We start from the raw sequence: 27,784 nt of genomic DNA, 5'->3' as shown, positions 1-27,784 counted from the left end.
TATTTAAGTCGTTATTTTAGTGGTATTTAAAAAGGGGAATATTTTCAAAGTATGTTCTAAATTGAAATTATTTCAAAGTTCCAGAAATTGTTGTCGCGAAAATAACATTGAGAGAAACCTGAAAGAGACCGAGAGATTCGTTAGTCAGAAAATCTTCGAGAGCATCTGCTGGAGACACTGTGCGTCTGAACCAGAATCTCGGAATACAGGTGGGTGTCGGGTTGTAAATCCCCAATTTCTCTTTATGTAATTTTCGGTAGGACCGTACTGATTTACATTTGATTATAACATGAACTCAAATCTCAAAATTAAGTGTCAAATACAAGCCCAGATTGTATATTTTGCGCGAATCCTGCAACAATGCCTATTAAATGTTCGGTGAAAAGCCTGAAAGACTGTGACACTGTCTGGAGCTAATTTATAGAATTTCGGGCTGGTAGCCAACAGCTCTCCCTCCTCTCTTAACTAAGCAATGCAGCGTTGTAACAGTTGAGTATTTTTGTCTTGTTATCCCTGTTTTAGAGGATGAGTCAGGCCATGAATATTTAGTTCAAATGTTTAGCTTGGGTAACTGCATTTTTTTAATTAGATATGTCACAAACATAACCTGAAGAGTAAAGATATAGAGGCATGCAATGATGGAACCTTTTTATTCTTGGCATTGTTGTGTGTTTGTTTTTCTGGTCATACGAATCACCAACAACTACCTTTCCTTTTTTCCTGACACATACTGTCTAAATCCTTAAAAACTTAGGAAAAGTTTGAGTTGCATATTTATGTTGAAAGTGGTTGGTGTGAGTTATGGATTTCTGGACAGGTTTCAATGTGCACAATACCTACACGAATCTGTTACCTCCTCCTCCTCCTCTTCTCTCTCCTTGAGATCATGTTTCTTTCAACTCAAGGGATGTGACTTTGTTCACGGTAGGATAAGTAGTTACATATGCATTACCATGCTTTTGTTCAATGTATGCCTATGTTTTTGCTCATGGAACTTCGGATCTGGTTGTATATCATTCCTTAGTCTAAATGCATCTAACGTGATTTAACTTTCTCGAGGAAGTATATGCCTTTGGCTAGATTTGGCCTAAGTGGGGAAGGGAAGGTCTATGTTAAGAATAGTTGAATGTGTAGTTTATTGAATATGACAACCCTATATATGCAGTTTTTCTAGAATAGAAAAGGAAATACATCATTAATCACATTAATTATATAGACTATATTTTACCACAATACCCATTAATCTAATTACATATAGTACCATAATGCCCATCATGAACCCATTCAGGATTCTAGCATTTACTGATAGGATTTGCTTCCTTATGCACACTGAGAAAGGTGCTGCAATGTGTATGTGTGTGTATCTATAGATATAGAATTGCATTTATCTGTGTATAAATATGTCTATATGTATGTAATACGTAATTATGTTCTCGCAATTGGCATGGCCAGCCACTCTCACCTTTCTTGGTTGGAATTTTTATGGTGACTATGAGCATTACCATCATTGTTTTCCTTCAATCTTACTTTTTCTTTTATATTTTCAGTGTTTTTTTTGCCTCTTACGACCGTTTATGTAGACCTAGGAGCGATCTTTGTGCCTATATGAGCTCTAACTTCTTTTGGTTGGATCTCAATCTCAACGAGGCTCAATTCTTTTTTTAAGTTGAGTTTTATCCAAGTTAAGCTCAAGCTTTCTAAATTCTCTCTCAAACTGAGCTTGAGCTCAAAATGAAGCTTGAATTGAGCTTCAAACAGAGCTTTAACTCTTCAATATTTGACCTAATGAGGTGGAATATTTAAGTATTTGGCTCTGATAATTTCGATCTCTACTTCTTTTTTTATTATTGTTTTACTCTTGGATCTATCATTTACACCTGTAATCGTCACTACTAGTGTTTGTCCCCCCAAATCTTAAGTGTGTTTGCGAAATGCAGCAACAGTTCTCTTTATTGTAGCTTTAAGCAATTGATTCTCCAAGTATGTCATGATTGAAGAATTAAAAAGTGCCCTATATACAATTTTTAAAAAACCGATGTTTGATTTCTCGGTTGGAAACTGGATTCTGTTTTTGCCTATTCAAGTTGTAAGTGTTTTAGGATCATGGTGATAAAGTGATTCATGCAGTGTTTTTTAGTCTGCTGTCTCTTTTATATTGATATTTCAAACCATTGTTTACCTCTCACAGTATAGTTAGTTGTTTTAATATCTGATCATTGCAACAGGATGTATAGGAGCATTGTAGCACTTCCACAATGGAGAGAAACAGTTGGGTGCCCTTGAATATAGGTTATGAAGAGCGTGCTCCCTTATTCCAAAAATTCTGTTGGTGAATCAAGTTGTAGTAGTTGCCCAATGATGGTAAACCAGATGGTTCCAAACCACTAGGAAGATTTAGATGTCTGGTTCTAGGCTACAGTCATTTCTGTCCAGCAATTTAACTGTTAAACAGTTCAAAGAAATCCATGCGCAAGTCCTCATAAACTGTCTTAACCAGCTTGAGCCTCTCTTGATTCATCGAATCCTTCTATTCACTCACAACTTCTCTAGGTGTATTGCACAATATGTCAAACAAATCCTTAATAATTTGCAAAAGCAGGATGCCTTCCCCTGGGGTTGCACAATTCGGTTTCTTAGCCAACATGGCCGGTTTAAAGAAGCTTTTTCTCTTTATGTCCAACTGAGGAAACTAGGTTTATGTCCAAGCACTCATGCCATATCATCAACGCTAAAGGGATGTGCTAAGATTGAAGATAAGGTTGGTGGAATTTCAATTCATGCTCAGGTATATAGATATGGATTCTGTGGTTGTGTTTATGTTCAAACAGCCCTTATTGATCTATATTCAAAAGTGGGTGATATGAAGATGGCACAGAAGGTTTTTGATGATATTATTCAGAAAAATATAGTTTCATGGAATTCAATTTTATTTGGGCATTTGAAATCGGGAAATTTGGTGGAGGCTCATAAGGTATTTGATGAGATTCCGGAGAAGGATGTTATATCTTGGAATTCAATTTTGTCAGGGTATGCAAGAGTAGGAAAAATGGATCTAGCATGCTCCTTCTTTCACCGGATGCCAGAGAGAAACCTGGTATCTTGGAATGCAATTATTAGTGGTTTTGTTGATCGTGGAAACATTGAAGTTGCAAGAACCTTTTTTGATACAATGCCTAAGAGGAATAATGTCTCTTGGATTACAATGATATCTGGATACTCGAAGGATGGTGATGTCAAATCTGCTCGGGAACTTTTTGATCGAATTTATGAGAAAGATCAATTCTCATATAATGCTATGATTGCTTGCTACTCACAAAATAGCCAGCCTAAAGAAGCCCTTAAGGTCTTCAGCCAAATGATGCAAACAAATGCTGAAATTCAGCCAGATGAGATTACTTTTGCGAGTGTTATATCTGCCTGTTCACAATTTGGAGATATGAGATTTGGAATGTGGATTGAATCATGTGCAAAAAAGCTTGGAATCAAAACAGATGATCACATGGCTACAGCTTTAATTGATTTATATATGAAGTGTGGGAACATCAATAGGGCATATGAGTTGTTTCATAGTCTGAGAAAGAAGGATCTGGTTGCTTATTCAACAATGATCCTGGGATTTGGTATAAATGGAAGGGCTGATGATGCTATTAATTTGTTCAAAGCAATGATAGATGCCAAAATTTGTCCAAATTTGGCCACCTTCACTGGACTGTTAACTGCATGTAGTCATGCTGGTTTTGTTGAAGAGGGCTACCGATGCTTTCACTCCATGATGGACAACGGACTTGTTCCTTCAGTTGATCATTATGGAATCATGGTTGATATGTTAGGCAGGGCAGGAAGATTAGAAGAAGCATATGAGCTAATAAAGAGCATGCCAATGCAACCACATGCTGGGGTTTGGGGAGCCTTGCTTCTTGCCTGCAAGGTGCATAACAATCTTGAGTTTGGAGAGATTGCAGCTCAGCATTGCTTTGAATTGGAGCCTGATACAATTGAGTATTGGACTCTCCTCAGCAATATTTATTCCTCTTTTGGGAAATGGGATGATGTCATGAAACTAAGAATGGTTATGGAAGAGAAGAAGTTGTCTAGGATGCCAGGGTGTAGTTGGGTGGAATCAATTTGACTTCTCTATATTGTAGGATCGGGGAACTGTTGGCTGGACCATGCACCAAATCCTTCAATTAAAAAAAAGTTGGTATTGTTGTTCCTCTCCCTTTAAAGCGTAAAGGTTTGGGTTGTTCAAGCCTTGGGATCAAGCAAAATGTAACGATCTAATGGTTAAGGCCTAAAACCACTTATTTTAATGCCTATCCTTGATGACTTCTGAGCATACAATTCTTATTTTGAAGTGCATAATATTACATTGAGAACCTTTCTTCTATGGGACTCAGGGTGTTCTTTCCATCGCAAATAGGTTCTTCATTTTTTTTTGTCTTCATAGCACATGCTCTCACTTTTGGTTGCTTCCTTAGTCTTCCCTTGTAATTTTTTTCCTTTCTTCTTAAGCATCTCAATATGATCTTTTCACCAAATAGTTACTTCAATTTGGAAAAAATTGTGGAAGAATGAATTTGTATCTTATTCAATATCATAACCGTATATTTAAGTTTTCTTTAGGGTATATTTTACTCTAATGCTCTTTAACCTAATTACATATAGTATACTCTTTAATACTCCCCAAGTTGGGGAATAAATATTGTCTATCTCTAGCTTGCCAATGATAATATGGAATGCTGGATTATTTTAGTATTTGGTCGATAAATTTCTAGGCTGTGAGTTGGTAGACATGTGTGGAATACATATTAGGTCACTGTCTACCTCTTCCTTAATGAAGTGTTTATCAATCTCAATATATTTGGTGTTATTGTGTTGTACCAAGTAATGAACAATGCTTATAGCTAATTTTTTTTTTAATCAATGTATAGGTGTACAAGGCCATCCCACTTGATTCTTAAATTTGCTAAAATTATTTAGTCATAGTAGTCCATGTACCTCATGAGCTATTACTCGAAAATTTGACTCAATACATTATGCTTCTTACTCTTTCAAGGAAGGGACAATAACTTATGGTAGATCTTCTATCCACTACTGATTGTGCGTAGTTTGCATTTGTATAAGCTTGTAAAAATAACTTGTCATTCTTTCTGGACATGATATATTTCTTGAGTATCTATTTTAGATAATATAATACTCAGTAGGCTGCTTATAAGTGCACTTTTTAAAAATTGTATATGACTTATGACATTCTTTACATAGGTAATATTGCGTCTTGTGTGGTACAAGTATATTAATCTTGTAATTAAATTTTGATAGATTTTCTTATCTACCAATGTATTCTTATTCGTTAGTCCCAGTTTATGATTGAGATCAATAGAAGTATTAGCTGGTTTACATACTAGCTTGTTAGTATCCGTTAACAGGCCGTGAATGTATTTTAGTTGTGAGATGAAGATTCCTGATTTTGCATGGATGACTTCAATGCTAATGACATATTTCAACTTTCCCAACTCCTTGAACTCAAACTCAAACTCTTTTGCCAAACATTATTTGAGCGTCCATTTTTCTTTTTATTGTTCCATGTTGTAATGATATCATCAACATATACTGAGAAAACTGTAACTCCCATCTGAATCTGAGTGCTTAATAGATATGGTGTGGTCTCCCTAGGCCTGCTTATGTACCAAACTTATCATTGCCCTCACATTTCTCTTGAGCCATGCTCTGGGTGATTGTTTGAGTATGTAAAATACTTAGTTCAGTTTACATATTTTATTTGTTCCTGCCCATTTGGTAAATTTTGGTGGGATTTCCATATAAATTTCTTCTTCTAGATCTTTGAGAAATAAAACATTATTCACATCAAATTGTTGTAGTTGCCAATCAAAATGAATAGTCAAGGACAACAAGATTCACGTATTCATTTTGGTCATTGGTGCAAATGTTTTTTGCTAGTCTATCATGTAGATTTGGGTATGGCCTTTTGTCACCAGTTTTGTTTTATATATCTCAATTGACCCATTTGTCTTGTGGTTTATTGTGAATATCTACTTGTATCCTGTAGGTTTCTTTCTTTTGAATAAGTTTACCACTTCCCACGTCTGGTTGTTCTCTAGAGCTTGCATTTCAACTTTCGTAGTATCTTTACATTTCTCACTAGTTAAAATCTCATATAGTGTATTAGAATAGATTTTGTATTTAAATTCATCATTTTTTTTTGAGACTGAGAGCACTTTTAAAATGATACAAAATTCGAGATATAGTAGAGTGGATACTTATATTCTCTTATCCATTTTCTGAGTGTAATAGGTGTATTTATATGAGATGGTAAAGATTTCTCAGAGTTTACCTCATTTCCAGCACTCTACTTAGATTTGTGAACTTACTTTGGATTAGAGTTTGAATTTTTACTTCTTGAGTACACTTGGGAGAACTGTGGGTCCTGTATAGTTGAAGATTTTGGTTCATTTTCTTGGTTTTGGATTTTTTCTTATGGTATGTGTATAAGTGTATCTTGTGGTAGTATGTTGTTCAGGTGTATCATCTGGTCTCTGGGTTTCTAATGTGGTGGTTGTTTCTTGGAGAGTATAGTATCTAAGGGTAAGGGAATGTCAAACATGAACAAATCTTCTTTATCTTCTAATATATTCTTCCCCTAAATATAAGGTTTATCATAAACAGACTCGGTCACTGCAAATATTACATTACTGGATACATAGAGCTTTTGGGTTATAAGATGGTAACATCAAAATTCTTTCTGTATAGATGAATATCCCACAAACACACATTTAATGACTTTGGGATAAATTTCCTTTGTTGAGATTGACGTATGTGAATATAAAAAACATAATCGAAGACTTGAGGAATATGGTGATTGGTGGTTTGCACTTTAGGAAAGTAAAGGTAACTAAAACTTCTATAAGACTACAAAAGTGTAGTATCTAGGATAATGACACGTTGATAAGATAAATTGTGGTTGAAATGACTTCTTCCTAATATTTGCTCATATGATTTTGAAACAAGAAAGCACAGGTACTTGTAAACAGGTGATTGTTTTTTCGTTCTACCACTATATGCAGAGTGTAGACGCAAGAAGACTCATGATTGATTCTTTCACTTTAAAAAAAGGAGGATGTTGTCTGACTAAATTAGTTATGAGCATTATTGGTTCGAAAACATTTGATCTTTACTCCAAACTAGGTTTTGATTATGTTGTGAAATTGAGTCGTAATGTGACTAATATCATATTTGGATTTGAGCAATAAAAGATAAGTTATTCTAGGACGAAGAGATGAGCTTTCTAGCCAAATAAATTTGGACAGTGAAGGTCCCTCATAGAATCGCTTTTTTTGTTGGGAGGCGGGTAGAGAATGTATTTTCACAATAGACAAGTTGATGAGAAGGGGGAAAGACCATGGTGAGTGGGTGTTATCTTTGCAAAAGTGCTGCTAAGTCATGCAACCATATTCTTCTTTTGTGATTGATGGCTATAATTTTTGGACAATGGTCTATGGCTTGTTAGGGATTAATTAATTATTGCTGCATTAGTGAGAGATGAGATTTGGGTATGAGAAGGAATTTATAAAAAGAAAAAAATTTGTAAAACTTATTCAATTGACTATTTTTTGGGTGATTTGGAAGATAAAAATAATAGGGTTCTTGAGGGGATCGAATGAGACATATATAAAATTAAGAAAAGATGGTTTCATTATTTTGCATCTTTAATTTGGGCAACGACTTGTATAGGATGGAAAATTTTTGGAATATTGTTGATATGCTAACAGACTTGTAAATATTATGTAAATAGGTGAGACTCTTTTGATATTGTTGATTTAGTATACTTCTTCTACATTTTATTGTTTTTTAAAAAAATTTATTCTAAGCCTTAGCCCATCCAATCGTTTTCCATGAGTTATAGTCCTAAAATTCACAAAAGGTGAAACAAAATCACTTTACAATTGAGGTCTTGAGACAACTTAGTTACTGATATTAGATTGGCGTACAAAGTTTTTTTTTTTGAGATGAAAATGAGTGAATTTATATAAAAAGGACGGCAAGGGCGCGTAACCCATATACATGTAGAAAAGGAATTTACATATTTGTGAGCATATCTACAATAGATCCAAAATCATGAAAAGTATTAAGGTTGTGACCTAGTTCAGTAGATCCAAAAAGGTGGAGGCACCTATCCTTGATAATGGCAAAGTTAGTTTCTTTACCCTAAAAAATCCTACAATTTCTTTCTTTCCATATGATCCATAATATTGTTAGAGGAATTAATCCATGCCACTTGTTACTTGTCTTAAGGCCTTCCCAAGCTGAGATTTCACGTTTAACAGACCCAGACATAACCCAGGAAATGCCAAGTAGTTTATAAATCATTGTCCAAAGCTCATAAGCCTAATGGTTCTAACTTCTGTTGTTACGGTTAGTGAATCATCAGCAGTAACAATTTTTTTAGTCCTAGGGCATGATAGATACGTGTTAGGAAATTAAGCGGGAATTGGTCATATACTATGTGGCTTCTGAGTCTATAATTCATGATAATACGAAAAGTTTATTTGAGATATTTAAACCATGAGAGATAGAAAGCATAACTGAATAGGCGAAGTAATCTATATCTTGCAATGTAACCTCCAATGTGATTTAATATTTTTAAGTTATTAAGACAAACTAAATAAGTCAAAAGAAAGAGATTACCGGTTGAACATAGTCAATAGCAGCTATGTGGCAGAAGTTGGCCGGTGCAGCAAGGCTAGTTTGAGCTGGACCCACAGAAAGCTGGCGGGTAGAGCTGTGCATGGTCTAGGCAGATGCACAAGGGCTAATGCGGCAGGGTAGGGCAGGTGCTCAGCAACTGGTGCACTAGGCAGACCAGGGATCTGGAGAGGCTGTGTGTGGCTGTTTGCAGCTGAACAGAAGGTGGCTGCTGGAGCTGTGCAAAGCAGGTTGTGTGCGACTTTGGTGGCTGCTCAGGGGTGTGGCTGGAGGCTGGTTGTTGGAGCAAAACACGGGCTAGAGGCTCCATTTGTAGTTGAGCTGCAAAGGGCAGCTGCTATTTGGCAGCGCAGCTGGTGGTGGATCGTGTTATTGCTACTGTGGCTCTTGGCTAGCTATTTTCCAGCTACCATTGCTGGTGGTGAGATTGGCAACGAAGGGTAGTTCCTTTAACATTTTTCTTATTTCAGCAATAAAAGTAAAAAAATGTTTATAAAAGAGTTTGACATTTTCTTAACCTAGAGTTCCGGCACCATATGCAAGAATGAATATATATTTTATTGAATATCATAATTCTATATATACATTTGAGCTTTTTTTTGTGTGGAAAAAATAGAAAGGATGTACTTTAATGCATTTGAAATTTTTTTTTTGAAATGATAATACGTTTTAACTTAATTACATATAATACACTCTTTAATAAATATAGCTAAGTATTTGCTCTGGTAGTTATACCATGGGATATTTATTTTTAGTGGATAACGAATACATGACAGACATCCAAAGCCATTACCTATTTAGGCAGCTATATTCTCTGTAAATAAATCTTCCTTTTCTTCTTAATCTCTGGATATCTCTATTCTGCTCCCTTAATATGAGTTTTGTCTCTGCTGTTGTTGGTTTTGGGATGAAACAGGAACACAACTCTTCCTAGAAGTAAGCTTGCTCTCTCAGAAATTTGGAGCTTAGCTAGTGCGGGCTGGTTGATTTATAAATAATTATCAAAATTGTGAACAGTTTTTGTATGATTAATTAAGCTTCTCGAGCTCCTTTTATTTGTATCTTTAAATTTTGGGTGGTTTGATGTGGAAATTAAATGCTAAATGCTTTGACTTTAATATCACACATATATACATACGGTTTTTGTCTCAGTTGCTTCCTTTACTTCTGGTCAAAAGGTGATACACTTCTGATTTCTTGCTGTTGTGGTTTTGTTGCAGCTGAGGCTCCTGAGGTTGCTGATACATCATGGTGAATGCCACTAAAGGACTTTTGATTTCCTGGTAATCATTATTGACAGCTATTTGTACAGAAACTAAAAGGACTTTGGTTTCATTTAGTTTGATATAAGGAAGAATAAAAATTGCATCAATCATCATTTTTTTGTTCCTCGTTCCCAACTTGGTTTTTATAGCTGAAAAGGATTGCGATGCATGTTGATGTTACAGTGACATACCAATGGCTCAATTCATTATCAATTTGAATGCTTCAATGCCAGCGTCTCAGAAGTTCATAATACATGTCTTGGACAGTACTCACATATTTGTGCAACCCCATGTTGCTGAAATGATTCGCAGTGCCATGGCTGAGTTCAGAGACCAGAATTCCTACGAGAAGCCTTCTTGACACTAAAATTTGAAGTTTTCCTTCCACAAAAGAAATTTCCATGTCAGACTGAAAATATTACTGCGTAAAACTAAGTACATCTTTTCCCATCTTGTTGGTCGTGAAACTGAAAGATATTTCCAGGGCTTGACTGAGCAAGATCAAGACCTTGTCAAACTCTGCAAAATAGATTATAATTTATTGCTCATCCATGCTATTTGGATGAGTTAAAGTCGAGTGCATATTTGCGCCATCCACGAGATTATTTAAACTTATAGTTTTTGTCAATAAATAATTATTATATTATAATATTTATTGTTAAATTTATAACACAATTAATATTACTAATGAATAACTATTATTATATAATATTTTATCATCTTATATTTATTATTAATTTTATAATATAATTAACTTAATATAATAGCAAATTAACTTAATATAAATTAAATTTTAATAAAATATTCTATTAATTTTAATTAAATCTTTATTAAATATATATTTTTTCTTTTACAGTAGCTCACAAAAATGAGAAAGCCCAGCAGATGAAGACGTTTCCCTCGAGTTGGAGACATGAGTTAAATGATAGAGTTAGACATACGGTTCGTCATCTCTAATTACCCAAACCCCTCCATCCTCTCTCAACGAACGCCTTCTTCTTCTTCTTCTTCTTCTCTGGGCGAAAAAGTTTATTCCTTAATAAATGGCAGTTTCTCTTAATGTAAACCTTCACCAACCTTCGCTTAGGTGATTCACTCTCTCTGTCTGTTCTCTCTCGATGTCCCTCTATCTGTATTTATTGAATTCAGAACAAATTTTCGCATGCAATTTGGATATTGATGTTTTCGGGTGTTGGGATTTTATTTTTTGGCAGCTGTAGAACCAAGCTTTATTCTGGATTAAAGCTTCAATCTCCAAGTTTGCTCGTTTTCTTCACTCTGCTTGTTTTTCGATTTTTTTTTTTAATTCTTTCCATACCATGGCAATTAATTCAGCTTTCCCTCTCTCTCTGTTATAGGTTTATTTCAAACTGAATATCCTAATGTGAGTGCAGAATTCTATGGCAGAGTTCATAAGAGCCTCCAGTGCAGGTAACTAGACGTTCCTAATTTTTCTGTGCGAGGTTAATACTGCTTTTCTTTTCACTGCAAGAAAAATGGTACAATTAGAAACTAATATTAAGGTTGAAGAATTATTCATTTCGTTTAACATTGGCACTTAAGTTTTGCTTATGTTTGATGGGTTCAGTTGACTTAAGCTCAGATAGTATGATGAAAATTTATTTGTTGGTCATGACATATTTCTCTATATGAGAGCAATCAGCATAACTGGTTTATGCGCAAATAGGAATACTTAATCTAATTTTACCCACATTTATCCACTCTGCAATTCTTTTATATATATATATATATATATATATATTTCCTACAGTTAAGAGTTCCATAAGTTTTATGATAACTACCTGAAGACTACAGTCAACTTCGATGGGAGCTTCTTTAAAGGCAATAAATGCTACAAAAGACTCTCTACCTCCAACTGCATTATAGAGTACAAAAAGAAAGTGATTCTTTCATGTACTTAAAAAATCCTATCATTTTGATAGTTTCAATTACATGGAGAAGCACAAATATCTTGATTAGTCCACCTGTTAACACATAGGGTCCCCATTAGCATATCTTGTGCCCATTTGGAAATGGGGCCTAATAGCTTGAGATGAGATTTTCCTCTTGAGCCTCTGGAGATAAAGGTTAAAAGTCCCTTCTCTTTTTAACAGTGTTACATTTTGCTATTTTAGCGGTTTCATTTCATTGCCTGCAGAATTAATCATAGACCAACAAGGTCACGAATTGGAATGATGCCTATAGGGACTCCAAGAGTGCCTTACAGAAACCAAGCGGAGGGAACTTGGCAGTGGGTGGATATATGGAATGCCCTGGTAAGTTATCTGCTAATTTTACATTTAGAAGAGTGCCAGGATGGTCCAGTTACTTAAAAATCATTTGTCTGTTTAAATATGAGCATTGCAACCTCAATTGTCACCTTACAAATCTTTCCTAGGACCAAATTGTTTAACTGATGCCAACTACCTGTGCTTTTATCTCTCTCTCATATCTAGTTACTCCTGTTCAAGTTAGCACTTGGCAGTTCATCTATAAAAAGAGGTTTAAGTTCCACCCCCTACACTCTGTCAAATTTGGTTTCCTAGCCATATAGAATGTTATATGGATACAACAATGCATGTGTTTTTTGGACTTCTCCTTCCTGTGGGTGTCAAGTTTCCATGTAATTCTGTGCTTGATAATATTCTGTAATATGGGTAGGAGAAAGTAACTAATTTGTTTGATGCAGTATCGAGAGCGTGTCATTTTCATTGGACAACACATAGATGAAGAATTTAGTAACCAAATATTGGCAACAATGTTGTACCTTGACAGTATTGATGATTCCAGAAGGATTTACTTGTATATAAATGGCCCTGGTGGTGATGTGAGTTCTTTGTACCTTTTATTTTTCTCTCAAATGAATTCCTTGGCTTCTGTATTGACACCATTTTTTCTCTCAACTGAAAACTTACTCCATCTACAGATTACTCCGAGCATGGCTATCTACGACACCATGCAAAGCTTGAAGAGTCCAGTTGGCACCCATTGTGTTGGCTATGCTTATAATCTAGCAGGCTTTCTTCTTGCAGCTGGGGAAAAGGTATTGTTTGTTTAACAGAGAAAATGAGTGATAATATTACATGCATCCTGAATCTTACAAGGTAGATGCTGTGGTGAAGACCAAAAGGAAGTCATTTTGTTAATTGTTTTGTTTTATATGTTGACTGAAGAGAAATATGGGTGATAATGTTACATGTATCTCAAATCTTATGAGGTAGATGCTGGGATGAAGGCCAAAAGGAAGTCCTTTTGTTAATTGGATTGTGCTGCATTATTTCAAAAAAAAAAAGGCATTGTGCTACATATTGAATGAAGTCTAAAATTCTGTTTCAATTTGATTATTTGCTGTACAAAGGGCAATCGATTTGCAATGCCTCTTTCAAGAATTGCTCTACAATCTCCAGCTGGATCAGCCCGTGGTCAGGTATGATTGTTTAGAACAAAATGAAAAGTTACAAATTACAATATGCCTTTTTAGTTGTCCCAATTAGCACATTTTTATTTTTAATCAAGACAATTTGCCTAATTTTTTGAGTTGTCTCAGTTAGCACCCATAAATTTGATTGAGAAATTTTACTCTAAATTTTAGGCATATGACCGTAAGTATGTGTTTTACATGTGGAGTACTTTTAAGGGCAAAAGATAGTTCTGTATAATAACTGTAACAACTACTTTTGTGCAAACGGCTACTTTTCTCTATAAAGTAGTTGTACAAATCTCTAAGTTTTCCCTAAAATTAATGTTTAGTTTTTTACAAAAGTGCATATTGTAAAAATTGTCTTAATTAAAATTAGAAGTCTTGATTGAGACAAATACTAAAAAAACAAGGTAAAAGATTTTCTCAATTAAAAATGTGTGAAGACAATTCCATAAGTATAGGATGATCCTTTCGCAAAGGAAGCTCTTCTAGATGCTTTTCTATAGAGGGAAAAAAAAAAGAGAAATGGAAATAACTTATGTTTTCATTTTGATGCAAATATGTGACTATACTTGCAGGCGGATGACATTCGTAATGAAGCAACTGAGCTTCTTAGAATTAGAGATTATCTCTTCAATGAATTGGCAAAGAAAACTGGCCAGCCTATTGAAAAGGTTAGTTTGCTCTATGCCAACTTCTCCAGTGTCTTGTAGTTCGTTTGCTTGATGAATTGAGCTTTTGTGTAAACAAGTCTGATCCCATTTCGTATTCAAATCTGATATTGCTAGTCAAATTTCAGTTTCTCCTATATGTAAAAAAATTCCCATTTTCCTATACCCAAAAAAAAGTTTCACTTTTTCGTCTTTTCCACACTTCAGTTTGATATTCATTACAACAGAAAATACGGAGTAAGATCAGTTGTTGTTTAACTGTTCATACAGGTTAACAAAGATTTAAGTAGGATGAAACGCTTCAATGCTCAGGAGGCTCTTGAGTATGGGCTTATTGATCGTATTGTGAGGCCACCACGTATAAAGGCTGATGCACCTCGGAAAGACACAACTGCTGGTCTTGGTTAGCTTTTATGCATATTCTCGCCAATTGACTGATAGCTGTAACAACTATTAGTATGTACGCTAAGATTATCTACTTGTACAACTTGCTGATTTGTTATGAAATTTTTGCATTGGGGCTTGCAATGATTTTGATGATGAATCTCCCAGTGTCGGAGAATTGTAAAATTTCCCAACCTTTCTATGGTCTCATCTTCAAATCCTAAAATACATAAGCATCCCAAAGCAATCACAAGGTTTTGTGGTGCTCGCATGACGTTCTTATAGCAGATGCAAAAGTTAGCAGCTAGGGATAGTAAGGGACTATAGTTATAGCAGGTGCAACAGTCTACTGATAATCAATCACGTAGGTCTGAATATATTCTTTGGTCACCAATCTATTTTATCTCTCGACAGTTCCATTAGGTTTAAATTTGACTGTGAACAACCATCTGTAGCCTACCGGTCTTTCCTCTTGGTTTGATCCACTACTTCCCCAAGTCTCATTTTTTTAAGTACTCGCATGTTAACATTCATAGTAATTTTCAATTTCTCACTTATTAAAACCTCAGATAATGTCTTGGAAATGGATATTGTATTCAGACTTTATAAGAAATTTTTTGTTAGGTAGGGAATAGTTTTCAAAAGACATAAAGTTGGAAGTTAGACAGAGGGGATGTGTAGTGGATTTTCTAGTTTAATTTTTAAGTGCATTAGGTATATCAGCATCAAAAGAACAGTGATTCTCAGAGTTGACTTTAACTTTCAGTGTCTAGCTCAGATTCTTGAACTTGCTTTGGACCAAAAGTCGGAGTTTTTCCTTCTTAAATACACTTGGGTAAAACGTATGTCCTATATGAGTTGAGGTTCAAACTCATTTTGTGGGGTTTGAGGTTCAAGCTCATTTTATGGATTTTGATCTTTCGGTGAGATGCTAGACTTAGATAATATTGACAAAAGTGTTTACAGACGGGAGAAATGTCAAAAAATGAGTTTCCCATGTCTTTCCTATCTTCAAGTATAGTCCTCTCCTGAAGATAAAATTGGTGAAAGAAAGACTCGGTCTCAACAAACATCATATTGGCTTATACATCAATTTTTTTATGGATGGATAATAACACTTATCTTTTTGAAGTGGATAAATATTCCACAAAGACACACTTGATGGCTTAGGGTTGAATTTTCCTTTTTGTGAATGATGTATGTTAATATAGGTAACACATACAAAGACAAAAGGAATAAGGTTATTGGTGACTCGTACCTCTGGAAAGAATATGGCTAGAATTTTCTTTGGGCTGCAGAAGTATAGGACTTCAAATGGTAACCAATTGATAATATATGTGGTAGTTAATACAGCTTCCCCCAGTACTCTTTAGGTACATGGTTTTAAAATAAGAAGGCACGTATGGTACTAAAGAGGTTGTTATTTTTTCTTTTTTTTTTCTTCCTTTTGAAAGGAGGTCAAGGTCTGGTTAAAGTAATCTCGAATATTACCAGTCCTAAAACATTTAATTGTAACTCCAAATTATGTTTTAATCATAGTATGAAAGTGGAGAATGATATGAGTAAGCTCAGTTTTAAATTTCAACAGGAAAAACTTAGTGACCGGAGTACAGTCATCAACAAAAGAAATAAACCACTGTGTTCTAGAGATGTTAGGAACATTAAAAGGACCCCAACATCACTATGAATTAATTAAAAAGGAAAACTACTTCTTTTATTACTAGGAGTAAAGGTTACATGCCATTGTCTTGCCAGTTCATATACATTATAGTGTAAACTCTCATTATTGTAACTAGAGAATAAAGAGAAAAACATGACCTTGAGGGTGGAGAAAGAAAGGTGCCCTACCCTCTTGTAGTACAACCATAGTTCATCTAATGTGCTGGTAGAGAGAATGGTGTTAGATACATCAAGTGTATCCAAGAAGTATAATCTATCGTGAGCATTAGACACGTTCAATCATCCTCCTTGAACTCTAGTTCTAAAATTCACAAAGAGAATGAGAAAAAAATTACTTTGCAATTAAGATAATGAAATAATTTGGTTACTGATATAAGATTTGTACACAATTTAAGTACATGAAGAACATCCTGAAGAGTAAGATGGGGATTAAGATTTATGGTTCCAATTCACAATATTATGGTTAGTGAACCATCAACAGTGGCAATTTTCCTATTGCTGGAACATGAAGCATAGATCCTGTGCCAGTAGATTGAGACGTAGCTTTTAACCTCTGTAAAGAATAGGTGGGTAGGCGAGCTGCACATGGCTGGAGTTAGCTATTGAGCAGTGGTGCACGCACTGGGAAGAGGTGCAGTCGGCTGTGTGGGACCTGCAGCTGAGCAGGGAGGTCAGTGGAGCAAGGACGCTGGAGTTGGGCTGTGCTGGAGCAGGTGTTGTGTGCAGCTGGGACGCAGGGCTGAGCTGGGAGGTTGCTTGCGTCTGGTTGGAGGCTGGAACTGGCACAATAGGGTGGCAGGTGGAGCTGGAACAGCAGGAGAAGCAGCTACAGCTTGCAGCTCTGTTTATGGCGGCTGCCATAGGTGAAGGGCAGTTTAGTTGCTGTTGGTGGACAGTTGTCGTGGCCGGCTATGAAGGATGGTCTCACCTCTTTAGGATTTGTTTTAGGCAATAAAAACCGGATATGGTTTGTAAAAGAGTTCTAAAATTTTTCAAACACAAGGTTCTAATACTATGTAGACGAATGAGCTGTGTATCTCATTGAGTACTGGAACTATATATACAGTTCCTAGCAATCATACAAGGAAACTCAATTAATTACGAAGATTACATAGAAAAGGTATATTATCATACTCACTTAGACAAGTACATTTGCCAACAATAAGTAATTGTAACTTATACTCTTGAGAATTGGATGATAACAAGATCCGATGTCAAGAACAGTTACTTATTGCCAACAATAAGGAATTGTAACTTGTACTCTTGCCAACAATAAGAAGATTGAGGAATTTTCAAAACTTAGAGAGAGAAAGAGAGAAAAAGCACTGAGAAACGCACGTGAGGAGGAGAGAAGGGGTAGCAGATAGGAAAGAAGGGGCTGGTGGTTAAGTTAAGGAGGTCTTTCGGTCGGCCAGCTGGGCCAACCAGCAAGGGTGGAGATCATGGCAGGTATCGAAAACAACCAGTACTCTTGCCAACCAGTAATTTTAACTTGTTTTTTTGGTAATGGAAAACAAGTCTTTTGATGTAATCTGTGAAGGGAGGAAAATGGAAGGTATGAGAATTTGTGAAAATGGAAAAGGCTTCCAGTTTTTGATATCTTTGGAGGAGGAAGTGGCCTGGATCATTGGTGCCTTCGAAGATTTTCTACTGGAGAAAGAAAGGAAAACATGGGGGAAGCATATGCAGGGAAGCATATTCCAGGTTTCGAAATGAGCATTTTCTCTGGAAAAGAAGAGAAAGAGAAACGAGATAATGTGGTTTCAGAGGTCAAATTTGCCGAGATACATAATATCAACCTACATAGAACTGATTCTGGAAACTCTCCTTCAACCTTCCACCCCTCCATGTAAGGGTTGACATTGGCCATGATGTTTTCAGTTCTTCTATCTAGGTTGTCTCCACATTCTTCCTCGCTTTTCCAACCAAGTTTGTCTTCGCTTCAATTATCATCAACATGAAAACCATCGTCGTCGTCATCACTCTCTATGTAATAATATCTCCAATTTCATATGAAGTGCAGAAACTAGGGCGTTAAGCAAAGAAAAAAGTTGGAGAGAAGTAGATGATATTAGAAGAACTAGAAGTTCTGGGATTGACGAGAAAAATATTAATACAACGATAGTAGCTAAACAAAGAATCAGGGAATTGGGAATTGATATCCAGTTTAGCTTCATTTTTCTTCCCCGTAGAAGTAATGTTGGTTGCACTAGGGGAAGAGGTAAGCCCCTTGGTTTCAGATGAAGTTTAACTTATACAAGGATGGTGTAGAAGTCTCCGGGGAATGAATGCCGTAATTTAAATAGCTAATTTGCTTAGCAGGGTAGTATTAGTATGATGGGTGATTTTCCCAGAAAGTATGATCGAGTTTGAGTGTAATCTCATTATAAACTAGTGTTATATGGGCCTGTGAAGCAATGGAAACTTACTAGTATAGAAGATAGTAAAGAAATTTGTGAATGTATATCTGTTTTTTGGTCAACAAGGTTATTGAACATCAGAGATGTGCCATTGGATTAGATGTAATTAAATTACTTGGTTATGCAACTAATCTTTATTTGTCTAAATCCTGGATGTAGTTGAGTTAAACCCGAAAATAAAGACGATGGTACTGAACTTCATACTTGGCCTGGGATCTGTTATTTTCTTGGTGTTGTTCCGATTGTGAGCATATAAATTTTAGTAAAAATGACAAAAAGGAGGATTAGAATGTGCAGACCATCAAAGTTCAATAGAATGTGCAGACGAACCCATGTTCTTAAATGTTTCTTAAATATTATGAAATTTCAGAAATTAATTGTATATTATAAAGATAAAAAAAAAGATAATCTTTAAAAATATAATATAAAGTTATTTATTTTCAAAATCTCTTTATACAATCTAATAAAACTTTGGGTCAAAGTATAATTTTCTATTACATTTTTATGGTGGAAATATAATTATGTTGTTTTTATTTAATTAGGGAAAGGCTAAAACATGAAAGATTTAATAATGGGATTGGTATGATGGTGCTAAAAGAAAATTTGAAGGGTAAACAGCGGCTGATTCAATTTTTATTTTAATCTTAAATCTTCATCTTTAACATTTGTTTTTCTAAAATTAATAATTAAGCATAATCATTTTTTAAGTACAAGGCGAAAAGAAGATAAAGAAGGATTTTAAGAGAGAAATTTAATTTAGTGATTAGTAGATTTTTTGGGAAATAATAGAGGGAAATTAAATACAATAAAATACTGATAATCATAAACATTTTAATAAATAAAATCTTTAAAATAATTAATTTCTAAAAACATAAATAAAAAATAAAATTAGTTTTGATTAACAAGAATAATAAGAACAAAATTTCAAAAAGAAAATTAATAGAAAAAGCAGATTTGATTTAAAAGCAAAAGCTAATCATTAAAAATAAAAATAATTCAAAAAAGTAAGAAATATTTTACCTAATAAATAATAATAATAATAAACGAATTTATAGAAAAGTAAAAATAAAGAAATAAATAATCTAAAAAAGTAACAACGAAAATTAGCAAAAATAAATAAATACATAATTTAATATAATTAGATTTCGGAGAAAATAACTTTAAATAGTAAAAGTAACTCAAAAGTGAAAAAGTATATATATAGATCTAAAAAATAAATATAATTTAAAAGTAAAAAATATTTAACCAAATAAGAGAGAAAAAATAATAACAAAATAAAGGAAAATTATGAAAAACATAAAAAAGTTGTTAATTAACATATATATACTTAAAAATACAACTGATTTATATATATTATATACACATGTTAAGAATTGAGGTTATTTTCAGAGTAAAAGTAACTTAAAAGCAAAAAAAAAAATCTAAAAATACATACAATTTCAGAGTAAAAAATATCTAACCAAATAAGAAAGAAAAAATAATAACAAAATAAAAGGAAATTTTGAAAAAAATATATATATTAATTAACATAAACTTAAATTTACAAGTGATATATATATATATATATATATATATATATATATATATAAACACACATTTTAAGAATTGGTGTAATTTTGTTTGGGTCTCCAACAATTTTCACATATTCATGGTCCTCTTTCACTTCTGCTAATTGCCAACTTTTAAAAGTGCTGCTGCCTGGTGGTCTAAATTTAAGCAAGAAACACTAAATTTAAAAAAATAAAAATCTGAAAATGAACAACAATCAATATGTTTCTTCAGAAGGTTACAGTCAATTCTGTAGGGACGTAGCTCAGAATTAACAAGAAATCACAAAGACAACTCTGGTATTTTTTCTTTCTGAACCACAAACTCGATCACTCCGAAAATCGACATGTAAAAATATTCTACATTACAGGTTACACAACACCAGCACAACTCTACCTAATCAGCTCATCAACTAAAAATGCTACTTGAAACAAAAACGCCATGAAAAAATCATAAACATGCTCATACTGATAAATATTTCGTAGTTTACAGACAACAAAAGCAACCCAGGTGAGGTTCAATTCCGGAGACAAGTTGACCCTCTATAGGTGTTTACCCACCTGGCAAAGATACATTAATGTCTGTTGATTTGTTTCTTGAATCCGATGGCAATGAAGACCAGTTTTCTCCACGCAAGGACGATGATGAGAGGGTGGGGGTTGCTCTGGGATCAGCAGTAGAAACAGGAATAGCGGTAGTTGTTATTGTAGTTTTTATTATCTCGTGCTTTTGTTTCTTTTGCTTCTGCTCGTGCTGGTTCCCCGCTAAGAAACTGCCTACCACAACCTGATCCACCAACAAAAAGGGTTAGACATTATAATTGTATTTGCAATATCATAAGTAACCAATCCCGAAAACTGTCCTCCCTTAGACAACAAAACTTTTAAAAATTTGTTCCAAAAAGCTTCTAAATTTCTGCTTCTTCAATAAAGAAAATAACTACTAATTTGGAAATAACGAATACAAACCTGGACAGGACTAGCAGCTACTAGTAGACCAGCAACTCCACCGCCCACGACACGTCCATCTGGACTTGCTAATGAAACACTCATCCCACCAGATCGGCTTCTGGTTCCCCCATTGTCGTTGGGCATAAAAGAACCAGATAAAGACAGTATCTCAAATCGGCCCTGAAGAAAAACAGTAGAAACGACATCTTAGTGATCCTTAATTGCAGAAAATTTAAAAAGGAACAGAGAAATCAAATGAATTGACTAAGGCAGCAATACCCAACTGGCAGGTTTATAGTGGCTTATCCAAAGATGATATAACAACTAAATCAAGCATCATGATTCTCAGTAGTTCTGAAGTATCTAAACTGCTTCTAAAACAAGCAAATAAATAGAACTTCAGCAGAGGAATGCCCATGTGCCCTTCAAATTACACAAAGAAATATAGCAACAACAAATTGGATATTCCCAGTAAAAGTGCTTCAGAGGAGATATAAATAATGCTTCAGCCACAGAGACGATAAGTTCAGTAAATTCAGTTTGATATGTATTCTACAGAGAGGCATATGTTTTATGGGTCCAAAACTATTCATAGAAAATCTGGGGACTAATATAATGGGGGAAGCTTTACAGTGTATGCTACCCAAGATTTCAGAAGAAAAATAAGAGTTAGGTCCCACTACATCACCTCATATGTTAATGTACCGCCAGAAGAATCTGGCTGACGAAGTGTAACACTTGAAATAACACCATTAGCCGAGAGAATGCAAATCGCTCGAGGTCCTTGTTGAGAAAATGATATGATCTTCATCGTTACATCCTAAAACGACAAAATCAAAACTAAAGTTAGTATAATTTTTACTGCAGAAACTGATGTTCAACTATTTTCAGCACTTTCTCCCTGCTTACATAAATTCCAACAACCCCTAGAGTAGTACTCCACAAAATTTCTCAGAAATTCAGTTATTTTTTCTTTTTGCTTGTTGCAGATGCAAAAACATAAAGAACTCCTTTTTGCCTGATTGATCAAAATCACTAGAAGTGATTTCGGCTCACTATAGATCAAAAGTCCAAATGCATACCTCACCGGAATTAACAGTGATGATATGAGGTGTAAAATTAGCACCAACAGAGCAAGCAACCCATTCACCTACAGTAAGGAAATTCTAGTATCAGTAATCGGTATGCAGAAGCTCCTGCTCCACAATAGAAATTGAAAATATATATTTTCTTTAAAAAAATGTGGAAGTAGATGCCTAATGAGAAAAACAGACACAATTCAAAGCAAACAAAAAATTAAGATGCAAATTGTTATAATAACCCCATTAGAATATCTTATCAAGCATTTTACGTAAACAACCAGGAAATAGATAATTATTTCTAATCTTCGTCACTACTATTGTCGCTAGAATTCTGATCCAGATTATACAGATTAAATCCTATGGTCTGAATTCAACTGAGTAATCCAGATAGCTCCAGAAACATGTAACTATGTGGGGTGGAGGTAGATATGATTGAGAAGAAGGATATTACGGACTGGATACGATAGGATAGTTTAGGTAGTAGAACAGTTGGAGCAGATCATAGGACGAATATATAGTCTATATATCTATATATATATACACACACAAACATAAGCATGTACCTATACCCAAGCTCCTAGAGTGATATTAAATTTCTTGGGATTCCATGACAAATAATCAATAAGCTAACGAAAAAGGGGGAGGAAACACAATCTTATTTGTGGGAATCACAGAAAAAACAGAGATTGTAGCCCTCCCTTCTTTTTATTCTTTTCTTTAACATCAAATACTATTGACATATGAAATCATGACCTTTCTCTTCCAGAACAAACCTATTCCCTTCTAAGCCACTTCCCCATCATGAAAGGGTCATCTGTTTATGCCAAATCATGATATTTAAACATGCCAGACATTCTGTATTGCTCAGTTTCCTTGTTGTTGTCACCATGAATTCTGTTATCATTTGATATTCGTAAAAAATGTAAGATTCAGGCACTCTCCTGTTCCTGGAGAGCATTCTGTATTGAGTGTGGGGTATCATCTTGATATCAACAAGATAATACAATTTTTTTTTTATGTATACAACAAAACAATAGCTTTCATTTGCAGAGTGATAAATTTAGAAACCTAAAACACACATGAAAAAGGTGCTACACCACAGCTCCAGAAATATCCAACATATCCATTGAAGGATGAAATTTAAATTCCGTACATGATAATCATTATCTTCATAATGTGCAGAACCAGATGAATGGCATTTCTTATCATACTTTCAGAAGCAAAATCATCAAATGGTAAGGTCAAGTATGCAATATCAATGCCATTTTTACTTGATATTAAAAATGGAAAACTAAGGGAGTAAGAAAACGACAGAACTCAAGAAGCCACATCCAATCATAAGGGACAGAGATTAGCAGCCCTACCCAAATGGCCATGCCAGGAAATGGAAAGAAAAAGAGAGGAATTCCTTTGATTAGAATCCAATCGAAAAAAAACTTGGAGATATTAATACCACGATTCCAAAAAAAGAAACAAGCAATTCTGGTGGGTTTATTAATGGGAAGTTAGAAGTAAAAATCCCAGAAAGGAAGGCTGATGGAATAGTAAAAAACAGAGTTGAAAAAGAGTATATGAATGGAAAATATTTACTGGGGGGAAATATGAACACTGCAGAGTATATGAATGAAGCCAAAAAGCTTACATAACTGGTGATATTCATATAGACCCACTAGAGGTAGAAGAGGTTTGAGAGTTTTTATTCACTAACAAGGAAAGCAACAAGGCAAACATTAAAAAGGTAACAAGTAAACATCAAGAAAGCACAAAACAAAAAAAGCAAACTTCGTCCATCCCTCCTTCCCAGCGTCACTACCAGCTACCTTAAAATTAGAAGCTTCCACGAATTTCTTCTCCCTAAAAAGAAGATTACAAGTGGCAAAATGATTCTATACGAAAATCTATCAACACCCACCAGGTCCCACCTTCACCCAACAAAGCATATCCGTACCCGATCAAAACCCATACCCAATTCAATCCTTATCCTGTAATTCACCATGGAACATCAAAGCGCCAACTTTGAGCAGGAAAACAAACTCACTTCACTTGCTAAGTCCCTATATATATATATAGTATATATATATAGAGAGAGAGAGAGAGAGATTGGCTCACCTAAATTTTCCAGCTCGTACTTTGTCTTGCTAAACGAGCTTGCCGGCTTCACTTTACCACGCTTCTCGACAGAGAAGTCGATTACAGGAGGTGGCGCTGCCGATGATATCGGCTTTGGAGAAAGAGCCATGGTCACTGAGCCGTCAGGACCATACTTTCGAGGCCTTCCTCGTTTCTTCTTCATCGGCAAACCCGCTGAAACGGGTGCTGCTGGCGGCGGCGGCGGCGGCGGCGGAGCGCCCCCCTGAGACGCCGGTTGCGGCGGAGGAGGTTGTGCGGATCCAGTTGATGGGTTCGGGTTGTCGGACCTTGGAGCTATGTGGTACTCGGATGGAGCATCCGATCCCACCACTGTGACCCCACCACTAGTGCCACTCACAGCTTCTCGTGTTGCCTCCATGGTTAAAGACTGAAGCTTTTTTTTCTTTTCTCTTTTAAGGTAAGATTATATCAAAAACCCATTTGAAGTTTTAGATTGCAAACTAAATAACAAATTTAAGCTTTTGAAAAATAAAGCTAAAAAAGAACTGATTCCAGGTAGAAAAAAATAATAATTGGAAGAGAGGATGTTCAAATTGAAAAGAAAGAAGAGGAAAAATTAAAAGAAAAATGGAGATTGAACTACCAAAACTGAAAAACTTAGTTTAAGGTTGAAGAAGAGCTTATACAGTGATTTTAACGAACAAAAACTGGATTTTCTGAAATTAAAGAACAGAATTAACTGGAGAAGAGCACAAAACACAGTGATATTTTTCTTACTAGTTGAATTTTTTCTTTTTTTTTTTTGTTTTTTTGTTTTTTTGTATTTTTGAAGAAGAGAGTGGAGAAAATGGATGGAATTTCTGGAGTAGGAATTTTTATTTTGGGTATACGAATGAAAAATAGTGAGATAATAAGAGAGTTTTTTGTTTCAGAAAATTATTTTTTTAATTTGGGTTCCTAACTTTACTAAAGAGTGTACAGATTAAAAAAAATAAATAAATAAAAAAATATTTAATCATAATATATATATATATATTTTTTGTTATAATGTATACAAATGGGTTAATTAATTAATAAATGTTAAAATATAAATATATGAGGTTTTAGTTGGAATCTGGTGGAGAAAATAATAAATAGAAAAATGAAAGTGGGTAGATGAATTTCTTTTTCTTTTTCTTTTTCTTTGTTTTGTTTTTATTAAAGGGTAAGGAAAGTGGGTTAGAGATATTATTATTATTATTATTATTCTTAAATTTGGAGTGAATGTCAAGTAAAATTGGTTGCTAAAGCATGAAGAAAAGAAATTGGAGGAGTGGCCTAAGCCAAGCATGACATTTCTATGGGGCCTCCTAAAACATTCCACATTTTCTATAATATTAATATTAATAATAATAATAATTGAATTTATGCATTCACATTTCTTTTTCTTTCTTTTAACTTTTTTTTTATTTATTCATTCCAATTTTCACTCATCCCTCATTTATAAATCAAGAAACCCAGCAGCTAAAACTCCCATAAAATTTGGCTTTTCTTAAGACAGAAAAATGGTAGTAGTCAGTGTTTTCCATGTATGATGATGCATTGGCCAATTGTGAATTGGTAACATGAGGAAAATGACAAAAATGCCAAAAATAATATTACATTTGAGTGAAAAATATTTAGATCACATCGAACATAACCATTTTTCATTTTTATTATTTTTTATATTTATTTATTTAAAATATTTGGATGATATATATATACATACATATACATATAGAGAGAGAGAGAGAGAGAGAATGGCTGTGTGATGGGTTAATTGCAGGGTCCCATAAAAAGATTTGAAGAGCACTGACTCCTTAATTATGGCTGCATATGTCAACAAGTTTGATCAACCAAATTAACTCTTTCTTCCTCTCTATGGTTAAAGTGACTGCAAAAATGTTTATGACTCTACATGTTCCTACTCATTTTAATATTCTATTAATTAATTTCTAAATTTTAATTTTATTTTATACGCAAATTATTAATATTTTATTTTTATAACAGATATTTCCTGAAAAAAAGAAACTAATAGTATTATAAAAACATGATTAACTGTTACTAAATTAATTACCACAAAGAATATTTTATTTTTTTTGGGTTTGAAATTGTATAAATTTAATTATCATTTTAATTTAAAAAAAAAAAAAGAAAAGAAAACAAGTTGCATGTTTACCAATTTTGCCACCAAAACTTGGATCTATCTTTTAGAAAAATAAATAATTTATAAGAAATTATTATAAAGATGATGAAAATGGGGGTAATGATAGATCAAACAATTATTTAATTCCTATTTGCACGGGACCACAACCATTGACCCAAGAAAAAATGCAATTAATTATTATTATTTACATTTATATATTCACAGAAACTAAAATGGCATCTTTTCATATATAATTTAATGAAAATATTTAAAAAATTTTAAGTTTTGATAAGAACGATCCAATTGTTTAACATTTTATAAATATTGGTGATCAACTCGATGCACATTACATCTTCTTTTTTTTTTTTTTTTCTCATTATTATAATTACAATTAATGTGATGCTTTATTATATTATATTATATTTTTACAATTTTGGTCGGTAATGTAACCTAACATTTTCTCTTTCCTTTTTTTCTTCTTTTTTTTTTTTTAATTTTTGTAAAATTAGTCATGGGAAAAGAGAAAACCCAGAATTAAATAATTAGAAAAGCTCAAATTTCCATATAAAATATTTAGAAATTACCACTTGAATTCAACGGTGAGTGGTGTTCATATTGCATGTCCGTGTCAGACCGGAATCTCATAGTAATGGGTTGAGTTATGGGGGGTGATTTTCCATTTTTTAAATATTAATATTAATATTAATAAATTTTAAATTATATAATTATAAAATTGCATCCGTCAAGAGATTGAACATGTCTCCAAATAATTATAAAAATTGCCGGCTTAATTAATTTAATTGCCATAAATTTTGAACGTCCTGTTTCTTGGCCTTTTCTTTTGCCCATTAATCCATTTAAATTCAGGGAAATATTAAATCTCAATTATATGTTATGGGGTGCAGTCAACGTAAGTCAAATTATTTGTTGACCGTGTTTTAGTTCCGGTCAATCAAGTTTCTGGGTACATTTTAGATTATAATTTTGGGTTTATGGCTTGATTTTTTTTTTTTCCTTTCCCATATTAACATTTACATTTTAAAATAAGTAAATAAATTAATAAATAAAGTGAAATTATTATTTTTCTTTTACCCTTAGTACAAATAACCTCAAAGTCCACATGTATATAATTACTATACAAATTTCAAAATTTTTTGAGTATGTTTTGACTCCTTCCAACCTTACAATTATTATTAATTATAAAATTCACTTTAATTGCCAAGACAGTTAAAACAATACATGTACGCACCTTTCTTTATCTTTACGTAATATATAAATTTAATATTTTAAAATATGATATTGATAAGTTTTTATAATTTTAATTTATCATAAATCAATGCCCATTAAAATATTGACACGAAAACTTATCCTTTTTAAAATAATAATA

At 33.9% G+C, this 27,784-nt stretch overlaps 4 protein-coding genes across 7 annotated transcripts; 3 read left to right on the top strand and 1 right to left on the bottom strand.

Annotated features, from left to right (window-relative positions):
• The first annotated feature begins 67 nt into the window (after nt 1-67).
• LOC110817547 (Nucleotide excision repair, TFIIH, subunit TTDA) lies at nt 68-10,579 on the top strand. 3 transcript variants are annotated; one of them, XM_088217587.1, is made up of 4 exons: nt 74-209; nt 8,727-9,161; nt 9,942-10,004; nt 10,170-10,579. In XM_088217587.1, exons 3-4 carry the CDS (start codon nt 9,970-9,972, stop codon nt 10,345-10,347), a joined length of 213 nt encoding a protein of 70 aa, XP_088073713.1. In that variant the 5' UTR covers nt 74-209; nt 8,727-9,161; nt 9,942-9,969; the 3' UTR covers nt 10,348-10,579. The 3 variants fall into 3 exon arrangements, with proteins under 3 accessions (XP_021901834.1, XP_088073713.1, XP_021901835.1); XM_022046142.2 differs by lacking the exon at nt 8,727-9,161 and having other exon boundaries at nt 68-209; XM_022046143.2 differs by lacking the exons at nt 74-209; nt 8,727-9,161 and adding an exon at nt 349-488.
• On the top strand, nt 69-4,627 carry LOC110817542 (Tetratricopeptide repeat (TPR)-like superfamily protein). Of its 2 annotated transcripts, none has more exons than XM_022046136.2 (2): nt 69-209; nt 2,226-4,627. In XM_022046136.2, exon 2 carries the CDS (start codon nt 2,399-2,401, stop codon nt 4,127-4,129), a length of 1,731 nt encoding a protein of 576 aa, XP_021901828.2. In that variant the 5' UTR covers nt 69-209; nt 2,226-2,398; the 3' UTR covers nt 4,130-4,627. The 2 variants fall into 2 exon arrangements, with proteins under 2 accessions (XP_021901828.2, XP_021901829.2); XM_022046137.2 differs by lacking the exon at nt 69-209 and adding an exon at nt 349-488.
• A 280-nt stretch (nt 10,580-10,859) lies between the features above and the next one.
• On the top strand, nt 10,860-14,622 carry CLP2 (CLP protease proteolytic subunit 2). The gene is made up of 9 exons (XM_088217586.1): nt 10,860-11,073; nt 11,201-11,244; nt 11,345-11,417; nt 12,145-12,262; nt 12,676-12,813; nt 12,913-13,029; nt 13,345-13,413; nt 13,986-14,081; nt 14,349-14,622. Exons 1-9 carry the CDS (start codon nt 11,030-11,032, stop codon nt 14,484-14,486), a joined length of 837 nt encoding a protein of 278 aa, XP_088073712.1. The 5' UTR covers nt 10,860-11,029; the 3' UTR covers nt 14,487-14,622.
• Nucleotides 14,623-20,311: 5,689 nt separating this feature from the next.
• Nucleotides 20,312-25,145, bottom strand: LOC110817485 (AT hook motif DNA-binding family protein). The gene is made up of 5 exons (XM_022046028.2): nt 24,252-25,145; nt 22,143-22,210; nt 21,749-21,880; nt 21,079-21,240; nt 20,312-20,896 (listed from the first exon to the last, which is right to left on the bottom strand). The coding sequence occupies exons 1-5, from the start codon at nt 24,649-24,651 to the stop codon at nt 20,663-20,665; spliced, it is 996 nt and encodes a 331-aa protein (XP_021901720.1). The 5' UTR covers nt 24,652-25,145; the 3' UTR covers nt 20,312-20,662.
• Nucleotides 25,146-27,784: the final 2,639 nt, after the last annotated feature.

The sequence above is a fragment of the Carica papaya genome, chromosome 4 (genome assembly GCF_054855325.1).
Source record: "Carica papaya isolate Zhongbai chromosome 4, ASM5485532v1, whole genome shotgun sequence".
NCBI classification, from domain to species: Eukaryota; Viridiplantae; Streptophyta; class Magnoliopsida; order Brassicales; family Caricaceae; genus Carica; species Carica papaya.
This window is presented reverse-complemented; position numbering and strand designations above follow the sequence as displayed.